A 17,085-nucleotide genomic window follows, 5' to 3' on the forward strand; every position below is an offset into this window, starting at 1 on the left:
TTCCTCTGTGTTCACATCAACATCAACAGGTCTGCTGTGGAGAGAGTCAGCGGCCTCTAGTTCCTCTGTGTTCACATCAACATCAACAGGTCTGCTGTGGAGAGAGTCAGCAGCCTCTAGTTCCTCTGTGTTCACATCAACATCAACAGGTCTGCTGTGGAGAGAGTCAGCGGCCTCTAGTTCCTCTGTGTTCACATCAACATCAACAGGTCTGCTGTGGAGAGAGTCAGCAGCCTCTAGTTCCTCTGTGTTCACATCAACATCAACAGGTCTGCTGTGGAGAGAGTCAGCAGCCTCTAGTTCCTCTGTGTTCACATCAACATCAACACGTCTGCTGTGGAGAGAGTCAGCGGCCTCTAGTTCCTCTGTGTTTACATCAACATCAACAGGTCTGCTGTGGAGAGAGTCAGCAGCCTCTAGTTCCTCTGTGTTCACATCAACATCAACAGGTCTGCTGTGGAGAGAGTCAGCAGCCTCTAGTTCCTCTGTGTTCACATCAACATCAACAGGTCTGCTGTGGAGAGAGTCAGCGGCCTCTAGTTCCTCTGTGTTCACATCAACATCAACATGTCTGCTGTGGAGAGAGTCAGCAGCCTCTAGTTCCTCTGTGTTCACACCACAGAGGACCTCATCTGGGACAAGCACACCAGCCAGGTGGTGAAGAAGGCACAGCACAACACTTTGTGCACCTCAGGTGGCTGAATAAATTCTGCATGGAGCCCCAGATCCTACGGGCTTCTACAGAGGCACAACCGAGAGCATCCTGACTGGTTGGATCACCGCCTGGTATGGAAACTGCTCTGCCTCCAACCGCCAAGCACTACAGAGAGTTGTGCCAAAGGGCCCAAAACATCTGCTGTTGTGAGCTCTCCTCCCTCCAGGAGATATACAATAGATGGTGTGTCAGCAAAGCCCACAGGATTATTAAGGACCCCAGCCACCCCAACCCGCCAACTGTTTCAGCTGCTGCCGTCCGGCAAACGAGTCAGCAGACTCTGGGAAAGTTCTCCCCTTGGCAGTCATACTCATGAACAAATAGCACTAACGTCCAGCTATTGGCCTGTGACTGTGACTGTTATCGCTGTCTCTGCTACTGACTTGCACACAATACTGACTTGCACACAATACACTTGTATTGTAAATTGATGCTATTATTTCTTTTGCCATTGTTATTTTGCCGCTAATTCTTTAATTAGACTGTTTTTACTTTTGTATTACTTGTGTTGATGCTGCTGCTAGACAGAGGAGCCAAGAAACAAATACTTTCACTCCTCTATACTGTAAAAGAAACAAATACTTTCACTCCTCTTTTTTTTATCCACTTTTTATCCTCCTATTTTCTGTATTTTCCTCCCATCCCAATTTTTTGTCGCTCATGCCAATTCCCCCCTCCCCTTCCTGGTCGTTGCGCACATGTGCCCCCCACTGGTCCATCTAGGGAGCCCTGAAGTCTATCACATGCTTCCTCCGATACATAGGAGACAGCCAGCAGCCTCTTTTCACCTGGCAACGAGGACTCTCATTGGTGAAGTGTAACGCGTGGGAGGTCACACTACCTTCACCATTTCCCTCCCTCGCTGTGCAGGCGCCCTGACCGACCTGTAGGAGTCACTGTTTACAACGACCAGGATACCACCCACTGGCTTCCCACCCTCTAACACTGCCAATTGTGCCAGTATGACGACCGGCCAAGCCGGAGGCACCGCTGACAGCCGGATTCGATACCAGTGTCTCTTGCGGTGGTGACGAGCGCTTAGTCCGCTGCGCCACCCAGCCGCCCATACTTTCACTCCTCTATACTGTAAAATAAACAAAGACATTCACTATACTGTAAAAGGGGATAATAAAGTTGATTCTGATCCATGTAATGTCTCGTCTTGTCCAATCACAATGCGTGTTTGGAACTCAGTGTTGTATAATATATTAATAATTAGCATTTAATGCAGGAACTTCTTCTACTGAATAGATGGGTGAAGCTCATCTATTCGTTTGGTTGGGATGGAATTGGTCCTAACTTAGACTTATGCATAGTGACGTCAAATAGCAAAATCCTATCATGAAGGTTTGAGTTCTTAATTAATGGGACACTTGTCCATCTCTCACTGAAACCGCGGGACGCCGCTATCTCCTAGCTTCCCGTAGTGTTTGACTTTGTATGCCATAAAAACATGACTATATGGTACCACTAAAGTGGGCACTGTCCGCTTCTATTCATTGTGCTAAGCTAGGCTAACGTGCAGCCAGATAGTTTTCTACTGAACGCACAGAGAGGAAACTGGTATCTATCTTCTTGTCTCTCTCTCTGGAGAAGACGATAAGCGAATTTCCCAGAATGTTGGCGTGTTCCTTTAAATTGGGACACATGCTTGACCTGGTCTCAGTGTGTCAACAACCTCACAGAACTGTTTTACTATCGAATAGTCTTGTGTGATCGAGCATCCGGTCACACATTTACTACACTTATGCCACACAAGTAGATATGCTACACAATGTATTAGGGCTTATTTAATTCAATAATCACGATTATTTAACACGATTACTCATCATGTAAAAAAAAACATATATAAAAAAAAAAAGAAAAAAAAGGAATGTATATCTTGCAGCATATTTTAAGTTTTTCTTTCTCATATTAAAGTATATTTAGTTTTTAAGAATTGTAAAGGATAGGCAAAAATAAGCACGTGCTTCAGCCTATTCCTTTTTTCGGTCATTGAGTTTGGATTTTGTGTGTGAGCTTACTTTGAATATTATGTACATTTGTGATTATTTATTATTATTAAATTTTTTTTCTTCTTTTGAAAGTCCACACAAGTGTGTTTTTGATTGATCTGTAAACAAAGACCGAAAATATACTATTCATCATCATCATCATCATCATCATCATCATCATCATCATCATCATCATCATCATCATCATCGTCATCATGTATCTATTGAACTTTTTGGATTTCCTCGAACTTTAGTTTAAAATATAATTCAATTGAAAAACAAAAACATGATCCGGCTCAGAAACACGACGTGGTTATTAAAAGTCGATGATCTCGTTTTCCATAATCGTTGGAAGCCATAACCGTAATTGGTAAATCAAATGGGATTAAATGCGTGTTATTACAAACCCAGTTCTATGTGACACGACACGCAGCACTGATTTAACCCCAAAGAAAAAAACGAGTGTGACTAAAAAAGAATACGACATCCAAGTTCCTCTCCTCTCTCTTTCCTATCAGCACCTGACGACCACTCACCTGGACCGAGCAGCCAGAGAGGACCATCATGGGAGGAGCAGCCGTGGACGACGGGCCCACTGGGGTGAAGGCGCCGGACGGCGGGTGGGGCTGGGCGGTGCTGGCCGGCTGTTTCGTCATCACAGGCTTCTCCTATGCCTTCCCCAAGGCCGTCAGCGTCTTCTTCAAGGAGCTGATCCGAGAGTTCGGTGTTGGGTACAGTGACTGTGCCTGGATCTCATCCATACTGCTGGCTATGCTCTACGGCACAGGTGGGGGGCTGACGCGCGCATGGGTTGGAAACACAATGGATTGATTGATTGATTGATTGATTGATTGATTGATTGATTGATTGATTGATTGATCGATTGAAAACTTTTATTAACAGATTGCAGAATGGGTACCATACAGTACGGCTCAATACTAACAACTGACTGCTAAGAGGATGCAGGCCAGAGAAATACTTTGGTCTTGTTTACATCGGGGTCCCCCATTTTCAATTCATCAAGACATTCATGACATACAAGACATACAAATATACATGACTGTACATGTCTTCATTTAATTTCAAACCTTTATTTAAACTCGAAAGTCACGTCGAGTGTACATACAGAGTTAAGCAAACACACAGTGTTAAGTAAAAAAAAAAAAAAAAAAAAAAGGCATATCAAATCACACAGCATACAATCATAACAGTTAGACAAGTAAGGATAACAATATCAATTCAAACACGCACAACTTGATTGACCAAGGTTGGAGATCAAGGTTTTAAACTCTGCAACAGAGGGGAGGATCTCAAGCCTCAAGGACTGTTGGGGTTCATTCCATGAGCTATAGAGGGGCATCATAGCAAAATGCAGATTGACCCTGCTCCGTGCAAACTAGAGGGACCTTAAGGACCAGCCAGTCACTAGAACGGGTTCCATAGGTACCAAAATGAAAAGGATGGTGACAACAACAACAACAACAACAACAACAACAACAACAACAACAACAACAACAACAACAACATGAATGCAAAACATTACATTACTCAAAGCCCAGAGGAATGATAGAGTGCATGATTGTATAAGCTGTTTGACGACTGCTCCATTTCTCCTTCAAGGATGGTAAAGTTTTTGCTTTGGTCTGTGCTTCTCCCCAGGTCCTCTGTGCAGTGTCCTGGTGAACAGGTACGGCTGTCGCCCCGTGATGATGGTCGGAGGGCTGTTTGCCTCAGCGGGGATGATCATAGCTTCCTTTTCCACCAGCATCATGCACATCTACCTCTCCACCGGGGTCATCACAGGTATGCACATACTGATCACTATACTGTATGAAGCACACTCAGGGGCTCATACAGAAACAAGCATTTCATCGTAAGATATCTGTATTTTATTGCGACAAATAATAAAGAAACTTGAACTTGAAACTTGAACCTTGAAACTCTCCCTGTCCTGTGTTTCAATTTTGGGAGTTAAATTGTGGAATAGCCTTAGTGACGGGTTGAAGTTGTGTACTTCTCAGGGGAGATTTAAAAAGGCCCTAAAGGATAAAATAATTCAGGAGTACAGTTTTGAGTAAAACATCAAACATTTGTTTTAGTTTTTTCTTTAAAAAGAAATTATAATAATGATATCTTGCAGCATATTTTAAAGTTTTTCTTTCTTATATTAAAGTATATTTAGTTTTTTTAAGAATTGTAAAGGATAGGCAAAAATAAGCATGTGCTTCAGCCTATTCCTTTTTTCGGTCATTGAGTTTGGATTTTGTGTGTGAGCTTACTTTGAATATGTACATTTGTGATTATTTATTTAGTATTTCTTTTTTTTAAAAGTCCACACAAGTGTGTTTTCGATTGATCTGTAAAAACAAAGACCCAAAATAAACTCACCCTCATCATCATCTTCATCATCCTCCTCCGGTCCCCAGGTCTGGGCCTGGCGCTGAACTTCCAGCCCGCCCTGATCATGCTGAACCGCTACTTCAGCGAGAAGCGCCCGCTGGCCAACGGGCTGGCGGCGGCGGGGAGCCCCGTGGCCCTGTGCTGCCTCTCCCCGCTGGGCCAGTCGCTCCAGTACCACTTCGGCTGGCGGGGAGGCTTCCTCATCCTGGGCGGCCTGCTGCTCAACTGCTGCGCCTGCGGGGCCCTTATGAGGCCCCTGGTGCCCCCCAAGACGAAGCCCCTGGACCAGGAGGAAGTCGCCGCTGCCGCCGTGGAAGAGGAGAAGAAGCCACCGCCCAAGAAGAAGACGAAGCTGCTGGACTTCAGCGTGTTTAAGGACCGGGGGTTCCTCATCTACACCGTGGCGGCGTCCATCATGGTGCTGGGGCTGTTCGTGCCGCCGGTGTTCGTGGTGAGCTACGCCAAGGAGCTGCAGTACGAGGACACCAAGTCCGCCCTGCTGCTCACCATCCTGGGCTTCGTGGACATGTTCGCCCGGCCCGCCGCCGGTGTGGTGGCCGGCATGAAGTGGGTGCGGCCGCGGTGCGTCTACCTGCTGAGCTTCGCCATGCTCTTCAACGGCTGCACCGACATCATCGGCTCACAGGTACGGAGGAGGGAGCGTGTAGTAGTGTCGGGGGAAACGCTACTCTAAAGGTGTCGTTTACCTAGTTTACTACTGGCTACTTCACAATGAAAATAAGCTCAACTTTAATTAGACTGTTTTTACTTTTGTATTACTTGTGTTGACGCTGCTGCTAGACAGAGGAGCCAAGAAACAAAGACTTTCACTCCTCGATACTGTAAAAGAAACAAAGACTTTCACTCCTCTATACTGTAAAAGAAACAAAGACTTTCACTCCTCTATACTGTAAAAGAAACAAAGACTTTCACTCCTCTATACTGTAAAAGAAACAAAGACTTTCACTCCTCTATACTGTAAAAGAAACAAAGACTTTCACTCCTCTATACTGTAAAAGAAACAAAGACTTTCACTCCTCTATACTGTAAAAGAAACAAAGACTTTCACTCCTCTATACTGTAAGAGAAACAAAGACTTTAACTCCTCTATACTGTAAAAGAAACAAATACTTTCACTCCTCTTTTTTTTATATATATTTATTTATTTTATTTATTTTATTTATTTTATTTATTTTATTTATTTTATTTATTTTATTTATTTTATTTATTTTATTTATTTTATTTATTTTATTTATTTTATTTATTTTATTTATTTTATTTATCTTTTACATGAAACAAGACAACACAATACAGTAATAACAACAATAAACAGGACTTCACAGGACATAGTAACAACAACAACAATAACGACAATGGAAATAACAAACAATAAAACAAAACATAAAAATGTAATTAAATTATTAAATGACATTTTTTTTTCCTTTTTTTACATTTCCTCCCCCAAGTTCAACTGAATACTAAAGGGTCATGTCACCAATAAAAACCCAATGCAACACTGTTTTTTTAACTGCTGTCTGTTGTTGTTGTCATGTATTTCTGATTTTGTTTTGTTGTGTTTTTTATACTAAGCTGTAGTGCATTCGTGCTGTGAAGGGTGCTATATAAATAAAAGCAGGGATGTCCGATATTATCGGCCTACCGATATTATCGGCCGATATCGGCATAAAAATGTGATATCGGAAAATATCGGTATCGGTTTTCAAAGATTTTTTTTTTACATTTCTATAACCTTTTTTTACCCAGGCAAGCACGTAAGAACAAATTCTGATTTTATTTATTGTCAAAAGTATGCATAATGTTGTGTTAAGTCCACAACAAGAGATATGTAATGTTAATTACCTGAAACCCTGCATATATCGGTATCGGTTGATATCGGTATCGGAAATTAAGAGTTGGACAATATCGGTATATCGGTAAAAAAGCCAATATCGAGCATCCCTAAATAAAAGTCATTCATCATTCATCAAAAAAAGATTGTTAAAGATTATGTCTTCTTCCCCCCCACCCCCCCCCCCCCCCCCCCCCCCCCCCCACCTACAGGCGACTGACTACGGCGGGCTGGTGGTGTTCTGCATCTTCTTCGGCCTCTCCTACGGCATGGTGGGCGCGCTGCAGTTCGAGGTCCTCATGTCCATCGTGGGGACGGAGAAGTTCTCCAGCGCCATCGGACTGGTGCTGCTGATGGAGGCCATCGCTGTGCTCGTGGGACCCCCGGGGGCAGGTCAGCTGTTCTCCTGACGAGCCTCTTCTAGTACTTACTGTACAGGAACAGGCCAACATTTGGGGAAATTAGCTTACCGTCTTCTCCAGAGAGAGAGAGACAAGAAGATGGATACCAGTTTCCTCTCTGTGCGTTCAGTAGAAAGCTATCTGGCTGCACGTTAGCCTAGCTTAGCACAATGAATGGAAGCGGACATGACCGGTTAGCCATGGGGAGAGGTGTTAGTTGGACAATGCATATAGGCTGTAGTGGCCGCTTGTCGCTCCCCAATGAATCGACAAGCGTCCACGATGCACCCGCGATTAATTATCTTACTCAGTCCCAAAGTTTGTGATGTAAATATGGAATGTCCCAAGTTGCTGCTGTTTACAGAGTTTATTGTTGTCCAAAGGTGAATGATGGTGAATGAAGGGTTAAATCAGAACAGTTGTCAATTGCTCCATGGTCAGTTCCAAACGGTGAGACAGGTAGAAAAATGTATCCTCATCACAGGTGCATGGGATTACGGTAATTAGCTAGCCTATTTATAGAAGAGGGGCTATAATGGAGGCGGTGAGCCCTCTAGTGTTCAAACATAAATAAGACACTATTCTAACCAAAATAATAATAATATTAATAACCAAAACACTCATATGGCCTTTACATAGGCTAACCGGTCATGTCCGCTTCCATTCATTGTGCTAAGCTAGGCTAAGGTGCAGCTTTCTACTGAACGCACAGAGAGGGAACTGGTATCTATCTTCTCGTCTCTCTCTCTGGAGAAGACGGTAAGCTAATTTCCCCAAAATGTTGGCGCCGTGTTCCTTTAAAATATCCCCCACAAAGTGTGTTCATCTGAAGTCCAATTCATACACGCTACTTTCAAAGAAAAACAACAACAAACAAACAAACAAACTAGCAAACTCACGTTAATATAATAATATAATAGAAAACAGATATAATAAGAATCTGTTTTCTTCTCACTACTATCAGGTAAACTGCTGGATTACACCCACAACTACATGTGGGTGTTCCTGTTGGCGGGGTGCGAGGTCTCGGTGGCGGCCATCGTCATCGCCGTGGGCAACTGCCTGTGCATCAAGACCACGAAGCCGGTGGAGGGCGCCGAGGCCGCGGGCGAGGCCGAGGCGGCGGAGATGGAGGGGCTGAGCCCCAGGGGGGGGGACCACCGAGAGGAGGAGGAGAGGGAGGCGAACGGACAGACGAACAGAGGCGGAGGAGCAGGACAGCGGGCGCTGCGGACGGTGAAGGAGGGAGGAGACGGCGGGGGGAATCACCCGAAGGGGAACAGCGAGACGTCTCTGTGAGGAAAGATGGAGAGAGAGAGAGAGAGAGAGAGATGAATAGGGATGGGTACCGAATTAGGTACTTTTAAAGGTACCTATACCGAATCACGTCGTCGGTACTACAGAGTACCGATTCACGTGCGATTCGTCGGTGCCACATTTCGGTACTGTAAAAAAAAAAAGTTTTTTTTAAACGTTTTTTTTTTATTATTATTCATTTCGACGACGTCAGTGTTTCGTTTACCACGAAACGAAACCTATGAAGCGTGCCGCTCACGTCAACGTTCACACGCACAATATACGCTTAACATAGGATTTGACTTGATTCAACAACAACAAAGCAGTCGGGGCAATGGCGAGCCGAACACGGTCGCAAGTGTGGTTATTTGAAGTTTGGATTTTTTTTCTTCACACAACTGAGGTAGGTATAGATTACATTTTTAGAGACTATAAAGTACAGAAAAAAGGTATACCGTTGGGTACCGGTATGATCGATTCACACAGGCACACCGGTATCGGTTCAAATGTGAAAGGTACCCAACCCTCGAGACGAACCAGCTCGCTCAGCTTTATCCTCACGGAGATGTCTCTCTCTGTGTGTGTGTGTCTCTCTGCACCTCGCCCTCCTCCTTCACTTCACACGACGGAGGCCGGCGGTGAGGCCCTCCCTGCCGCCAAGAGGAGACCGCCGCTGCTCACAGTCCGTCCCCAGGGACCCGAGAGAGGGACGTATTATGGGCCAGGTGGAGAGAGAGAGAGAGGGAGGGAAGGAGGAGGGAGGAGGGAGGAGGGAGGAGGGGAGACGAAAGAGAAGTTTAGAGACATTGCAATGTGCTGCGCACGTGTGTTGTGGCGTTGAGTTGTATTATGCTTTATTGTATATCACACCGGAATCACAGACAGAAACACTTGGGATAAGTTACTTTATCGTGCGCATGTATGCACACACACACGCACGCACGCACACACACACACACACACGCACGCACGCACACACACACGCACACGCACACACACAGAAGATAATAACTTGAACTGTAATCTGTCACAGAAATGCTACAGGAAAGAGAGAACAAATGATTTGAAATGAAGGTTGTATGTAATAGTTGCACTTCTTTGTGGATCCACTGTGTGTGACGTGTATAAAGAATGTCAAGGTATCTGTTGCCGCCTGCTAGCTTGACGTGGAGGTGACTAGTTGTACTTACGCTGCTCTACTGTAAGTTCTTTGCAGGTACAATGTGGGTTGTTGTTGTACGTCTCATTGTGTATTTGTCTCTCAGTTCGCATTTTTTTTATCTCCTGCAGCCAGGATTCATTTCAACCAACACACCGTAGTAGTTTCCACGTCCATAACGTCTAACGATTTTTAAAGGATAAGGCCAGTGTAATTCTATATATTTTTCTTATCGTCAGCATAAACTAGGAAAAGACCAAAACCTATACAATTGCATGTCTTCTATACTCTAAATACTTTCCCTACTCTCTCAGCCTTCAACCAGGAAGCCATACATTCCCATTGTACGCACACACACACACACACACACACACACACACACACACACACACACACACACACACACACACACACACACACACACAAAATAAAAACACATTAAATACAGCTTACAATGCTTACAATCCGCTTCAAGGCCCTCGACCTGGCATACAGTGCGGCAAAGGGAACCGCTCCCGCCTACCTCCGGTCAATGGTCTCTAACTACACACCCTCAAGACCCCTACGCTCTGCATCTTCTGGCCGCCTCAGACCTACTCCTATCCAAGCTCCGGGAGGGTCATCAAAGAGAAGCCGCCTATTCTCAGTCTTTGCCCCACAATGGTGGAATGAACTACCCACCCCAGTTAGGACAGCCGAATCCCGTCCAATCGTTCGCCGTCGACTAAAGACGCACTTCTTCAACCATTATCTGAAATTAAAAAAATTTAAAAAAAAAATCTAACCCTAACTAACCATACTGTCATGCACTTGTCCTAATAAACGAACCTACACTGTAGCACTCAACACTTTGATGAACATTGTTACTCAGCTGATAGAGTTGTACCCTTCCTGATGGCTTGTCGTACAGAACTTGTAAGTCGCTTTGGATAAAAGCGTCAGCTAAATGACTAAATGTAAATGTAAATGTTATAATGAATTATGCTGACCAAAGTATGGCTCTGTGACGTGTTTTAATCCTTTTTAAGACAACAATGGAGTTCTATAACTTCTGGATATGACCATGCTTGAACTACGAGAAATGCATTGTAGGTTTTGGTCTTCTCGTATAGGCTATGTTGACAAATAAGAAAAAATAAATCCTTTGAAGAAGATCTACTGTATACATGTATGTATGTTTCATTCATCATGTTGCTGTATTTATTGCCATTTTGTGGGCATTGATGTGCCCTCCAGCAGCTACCGTGTACAACACAGCTGTATAATGTTCAAATGATGTTTTGTTTTGAGTGTTGGCATTTCACAAAACATGTTCTTGCCTTTTTTGTTTCGTTTGTGCCATTCTAAGAAGCGACACTTTACTTCTCGCTGCCATATGTTCCACCTGCTTAATTCAGTCAATTATAATATGACTGTTGAGAAATCTTGGGACGACGTTGAACCGAAGAATAACTTTTAATATGACCCATTTTCCCTTTATGTAAAAAAAAAACGTGTGTGCAAAAAGCTTGTGATCTTCCGGACACAATTCAATATATCAGTATGTGTGGCATATTGACAAATTCAGAGTATACTAAATGTTATCTGTGATATCTTTATTACTGTGCTGTGTGCTTTGCCTTTTCCCTGCGAAGGACTGCATGGCACCTTATTAATACCCTGCTGCCTTGTCATGTCAGATGTTAAATGTATTATTATACAGATGGCATGATGCTAGATCATGTACTATGTGCTGTACCAGCGCTCAGCTCCGTCTCGTGTGTCTAGTATTTACTGTCGTTCTATTCCTCGAAGCGACTGACAACAACTACACCTTTATCAGCAACAACACCACCCTCTTCTGGACATTCATACAAAATGTAAAATGCTCATCTATAGAAATGGATGAGCGTTTTACTCGCTATAGTCATTCATTCCTGGCAGCACATGTGTATTGAGCCGTACTGTATTGTACCCATTCTGCAATCTGTTAAATAAAGTTTTCATTCATTCACCCCCACCCTCATCCACCAGTGGCATCGGTAAAATAACAGGGGATGCCAATAAATTTTTTCTTTTTTTTTTTTTTTTTTAAGTCAAGCAGTCACCATGTACACTACAGTATGGCTCGGCGGCCAGTCAAACTTTCTTTTTATTTATTTAACAGATTGCAGAATGGGTACAATACAGTACGGCTCAATACACACAATTGTATAAGGGGATGCAGACCAGAGAAAGACGTTTGTCTTGTTTACATCAGGGTCATTAATACTGCTGGAGCATTGGTTCATTTTTGGTTCTGATTTTTCCTTGCACGATTTTGCGCGCCGCGTCGGAGCAAATTCGAGACACATATTCGGTTGCAAAAAGGTGTCCCACGGTCTCCTCTATGGCCGTGAATATTTTCACGCGGATCGGAATCACGGCGCGCCCGTGGGACACTTTTCCGTTTCGGCGAGTTTATTCCACGCTTTCGGCTTTCCTTTTCTAAGCATTTTCGGGGCTACATGTGAATGAGTAAAAGTTGCGGGACACCCAGATGTTCCCACGATAGAAAACTCGCGTGGAGCCCATAATAGGCTCACTTAATACAGCGTTTTTAAAATCACGCGACATTTTCAGGGTCGCGAGCCGACCTTTTCCCCTCGTTTTCGATGATGGAAGTGATTTAGGAAAAGCTTCGGCACGCCGAGAGGTACCCGTGGATTTAATCTCAATATTCGGCCCGTGGGAGCAGTCACGGGTTAATAAAATTTTCAAATGTGCAGAGGGGAGGCCAGACTATACTTGGTCTGCTGACAGGCCCGTTTTAAGGTGTGGGCAGGGCTTTAGTCAGCTCGAATCTGATTGGCTAGTATTGGTTTTGGAGTCCACATACATGGGGAGGCTGGAGAAAGACACCTCCCCCCTGCCTCCTCTCCAGTCTCCTCTGCTGCAGTGAGTCTGACAGTGTGTTAGAGAGAGTGAGAAGGAGAAGAGGGAGACATTTAAAAAAAAAAAAAATTATAACAGATGAAAAATAAAGATTTTTTATTATTATTGTAAACTAAATATAATTTTTTTTTCATATTTCATATTTGATATTAATTCATATTTTTATAGGGAGGCCTGGCTTCCGTTGGCTTCCATGAGGATTCGCCACTGTCATCCACCTCAAATGGCTCCCCATCAAATCCCGCATCACCTACAAATCCCTTCACGCCCTGGCACCTCAGTACCTCACTGACCTCCTCCACCCCTACACTCAGTCACGGCCCCTGCGATCCACGGACACTGGTCAGCTCTCCATCCCCCGAACCAGACTACGGACGTTCGGGGACAGAGCTTTCAGTGTGGCAGCTCCCACCCTCTGGAACTCCCTCCCCGCAGAACTCCGCACCGCCCCAACTCTGGACTCATTTAAAAAAAACTGCTCAAAACCCACCTCTTCAACTTGGCCTTTAACCCCTAACTTTCTCACTTTATATGTATATGTTGTGTCTGTCCACTATGTTTGTTAATTTGTCATCCCCCCCCCCCCCCCCCCTATGTAAAGCGACCTTGGGTCCTCTGAAAGGCGCTATATAAAACGAAGTTATTATTATTCTTTGCTTGATCAGATGGCAATTTCATTTTCAGACTGGGCTGCTACAATACAGGCCTTCGATGTTGTTTCATAATAAATACATTTTCTGTGGAACAAGTGAGAATGACTCACTTTTCCTTCCTTTTTCCCCCTCACTCACCAATGGGCCTACACACACACTACACACACGCACTAATGATCTCAGGGCAGGATTCGCTGCATGATTGTTGACAAGCCTGTTGATAGTGAGGGTGCAAACACACTAATCTTAGTAACGGTCATGAAGACACCCATTAGTAATACGACCAAAATCACAGTTCCTACAAGTCCTTATATTTATATTCATATCATACAACTTTATAAGATGACTTTTGTTTATAATCGAAAAGATGATTAATCAGATTGGGTTGACATTTCAACCCTCATCCTTCCCATATAGTATATTGCAATCGATACAAGGCTACTTTCTCACGACATTGAAACAAGGCGTATGTCAGGATAAAGGTCCTGAATGGAGGGGGGGGGGGGGGGGGGGTAGCGTTACTGCACAACAATAACTATATTTAGTATAATTCCAGGCTGTTCAAAGCTCGTTAATGACCATATAGCACCCTCTACAGGGCAGTGAGGAGCATTTAAATCCATGCACCACTTTGACGATTTCTAACGTAAAACACAATTTTTTTTACAAGTACTTCATTTATTTACAGTTTTTTAAAGTACACAAATACAGTGGCAAATACAAATGAGAAAGTAAATTGTCTTTACTGAGCTGGTAGCTTAGATATCACATAGGTGTCGAGTGGCTGACCAAACCGGGCCACGGGTCAGAATTAAACCAATGGGAGAACTGAATAGTAGCAAGGCTGAATTACAACAGGCCTTTTCATGACAACTGACATGATGAACTTATACAATACAGCCATACAAAGTTTCAGGTGACTGGCTGTGGACAATTATGTGTCAAGTCCAATATCAACCCACCCCGCCCAAACTCTGCTGCTTGAGGGGCTTAGAAAGAGAAAATTGAAGATCATATCCATAATTTTCCCTCAGTGAAGGATTCGTTGAAGAATTAAGTATTCACAGATGATTAATGCTTACTCTGGTGCCTGTGCCTTTTTACAGACCGCTGACCACATCTGTGCAGGACCCACTGGTTCAAAGAGACACGACGAGGGCGGCTTTAGGCAGCGAGACGCCGTCCACCCTTCATACAAAAAGTCTTTCACATTCAGCACGACAACAGCTCTTCGGTTTTTTTTAAAAACGCCGGCTGCTCAAAGGCAATCGACTCCTCCTGGTCAAAGTTTAAAAGTCTCTTGTGTGTCCTTTCGTGGGGGTGTGTGGGAGCAAAGTGTTTTTTTTTTTTACATTTCTAACAACGGTCCTGCACGTCATCTATGTGGCTATGTGAATACAGCAGACACAGGAGAATAACGGGGGGGGGAATACAATAGATATGGCAACCCATAACTGGACCCAGAAACATCAGTCAGGTTCCTGGACCGAACTAAGGCGTCACTATGTTAGACCCCGACCCAAACGCGGACCTCGTAAAACAGAAAAACAAAAGAAGGAAAACAATAATTGTGAAAACATTTACACATCTATATTACAGGTATTTCACAGCTTAGAAATAACACAAAACAACAAGGGAATGAGAATGTAGAATCTGTACAGCAGTGAATGGACATTTGACATTAAGGTCTCAAATGACACCCTTGCTCCCTATATAAAAGTGCACTTCTTTTATATATAGAACACTAAGAAGGGAATGAGGTTTAGAGACAAGAGAGCCTGTTAGTGAGTGAGAAGAGGATTCTCTTGACAGGGTGGGGGGGGGGGGGGGGGGGAGAGCCCAATCCATAAATATACAAACTCCTGCACCCATGACACACACGCAGAGATTTGGTTTGTGAGGGGATGGGCTCAAATAAAGAGCACTTCACCCCCTTCACCTGACTCCATAAATAACCAGCTTAGTCAAACCGGGAGGCCCAGTGCTAAAACATGCAAAGAAGTAGTTTATCTTTTAATACAAATGGCTATAGTTACTGAAGAAGAGGGTCGCCGATGGGCGGCAATCAATGCAAAAAGAAAAACTGGCTGGTGGTCAGAGAGGGAATGAGTTCTGTAAAACACAAATGAAGAGCATCACACCCAAAAACAATTAAAAAAAAAGTATGTCGGTTCTGTTTTCGACTGACTTTGACTGCAAAACAAAAACAAAACCAGTTTTATTGATCAGGGTTAACGTCGTAGCGGTGTGTACAGCAGGAGTAGAAATGTGTCATTATTATCGACAAGTGTGCACCATGGCAGAGGAGAGGAGGAGGAGGAGCCTGTAGCCATGGCAATAACAGTTGTGTCGTTGGTCGGTAACTGTCCTAGTTGTTGCCAGAGACAGACCACTGTCCATTCAGAATCTCTCAGGAATGAAGAGGGGAGATGGGAGGGGGGAGGGGGGAGGCTGTGTGCAGGGTTTGTGCAAATGTCTTCTGATAAGTGGTTTGTATGTCAAAAAAGATTCTTTATCAAAATGATTGATTGTTTGGGGAGAGGAACGAAAGACCGAGGCTGACAAGAGGGGGCAGACAGAGAGGGTAGAGAGAGAGAGAGAGATTTTGAGCGACGCGGAGAGAGAGAGAGAGAGAGCCAGTCGGGGGGAGAGAGAGAGAGAGAGAGAGACAGACAGACATTGTGCCGAGTCACAAGCTGGCTTCCAATGGTAGCTGTAGCAGTAGTGGTAGTATTCTTGTTTGATTGCTGCTGAGTGAGCAGGGCTTGGTCCACCAGGTGTGGCAGGGTGGGGGGGGGGGACTCATCGCGGAGCCACAGGGTGGAGGGCACCGGGGGTCACGCCGGCTGACACCATCTACAGGGAGACACAGGAGAGAAGAGCCGCTCAGAACACGGTGGTCGACGCAAGCGCTGTGTGCACGACGCACTTCCCTACGCCATCGTTGTCTCCCTAGAGAGACACACGATAATAATAATAATAATAATAATAATAATACATTATATTACATTTAATGCATAAAGGTCACATTACAACTTTACACTCATAAAGGATATACTATTCTATTGTCACAATTAGGGCTGCAACGATTAGTCGATCGACGACGTCGATTATAAAAAATCGTCGCCGAGGAATTGTTGCGTCGATTAGTCATTAAAAATATATATATATATATTATAATTTTTTATTTTTTTTTGCACTACCTATCTTTGTGAAAGTGGCTTCTCAGCTCTGGTCCAGCCAGCTGAAGACGTCTTAGCTTAACATAACAGACCGACAGTACGTTTTTTTTTTTTTTTATAAATATAATTGTTTTTCGATTAGTCGACAATCGAAAAAATATCGACAGATTAGTAGACTACCAAAATAGTAATTAGTTGCAGCCCTAGTCACAATGGTCATAGGCCTACACTATCACCCTGACCTCAACTATTGTGAACCATATTATGCATGAAAGCATGCCGTCTAATAAATAATGCATAGTGTGGCTGTATAATGACATAAATACAAGGCTAAATACAATTCAAATCTAGGGGAAAGACAGCAATGAGAGATCCATTGGTGAAAAAACCTCAACAAACAGTTTGATAATAGCTACAAATAGGTTACTTAAAAAAGTTATAAAGTGAAAATATTAGCGTTTCCTGTCAGAGTGGCTTCTTAACAACATGCTTTCAGCCTCTTGCTGCAGGAGAGCCGGCCTCC

At 43.8% G+C, this 17,085-nt stretch overlaps 2 protein-coding genes across 3 annotated transcripts in view; one reads left to right on the top strand and one right to left on the bottom strand.

Moving 5' to 3' along the window:
- The first annotated feature begins 3,245 nt into the window (after window positions 1-3,245).
- LOC311247818 (monocarboxylate transporter 4-like) lies at window positions 3,246-13,209 on the top strand. Its single transcript, XM_084338813.1, has 6 exons — window positions 3,246-3,496; window positions 4,369-4,512; window positions 5,136-5,755; window positions 7,171-7,351; window positions 8,324-8,654; window positions 12,896-13,209. The coding sequence occupies exons 1-6, from the start codon at window positions 3,274-3,276 to the stop codon at window positions 13,017-13,019; spliced, it is 1,623 nt and encodes a 540-aa protein (XP_084194939.1). The 5' UTR covers window positions 3,246-3,273; the 3' UTR covers window positions 13,020-13,209.
- An 828-nt stretch (window positions 13,210-14,037) lies between these two features.
- The window catches only part of csnk1db (casein kinase 1, delta b), a 40,804-nt gene continuing 37,756 nt past the window's right edge, over window positions 14,038-17,085 (bottom strand). For both annotated transcript variants that reach the window (XM_084338814.1, XM_084338815.1), the window contains one exon: window positions 14,038-16,236. In XM_084338814.1, the coding sequence (XP_084194940.1) occupies window positions 16,183-16,236 (54 nt within the window). In that variant the 3' untranslated portion in view covers window positions 14,038-16,182. The remainder of the gene's footprint in view (window positions 16,237-17,085) is intronic.

The sequence above is a fragment of the Notolepis coatsorum genome, assembly GCF_963971535.1.
Source record: "Notolepis coatsorum genome assembly, contig: SCAFFOLD_364, whole genome shotgun sequence".
NCBI lineage: Eukaryota > Metazoa > Chordata > Actinopteri > Aulopiformes > Paralepididae > Notolepis > Notolepis coatsorum.

Excerpts from the sequence above, each read along its gene's own strand:
- LOC311247818 (XM_084338813.1), top strand. The coding sequence starts at position 3,274 with ATGGGAGGAGCAGCCGTGGACGACGGGCCCACTGGGGTGAAGGCGCCG. Across the intron at positions 4,513-5,135 it reads CTCCACCGGGGTCATCACAG|GTCTGGGCCTGGCGCTGAAC; the intron begins GTATGCACATAC and ends TCCGGTCCCCAG. Across the intron at positions 5,756-7,170 it reads CCGACATCATCGGCTCACAG|GCGACTGACTACGGCGGGCT; the intron begins GTACGGAGGAGG and ends CCCCACCTACAG.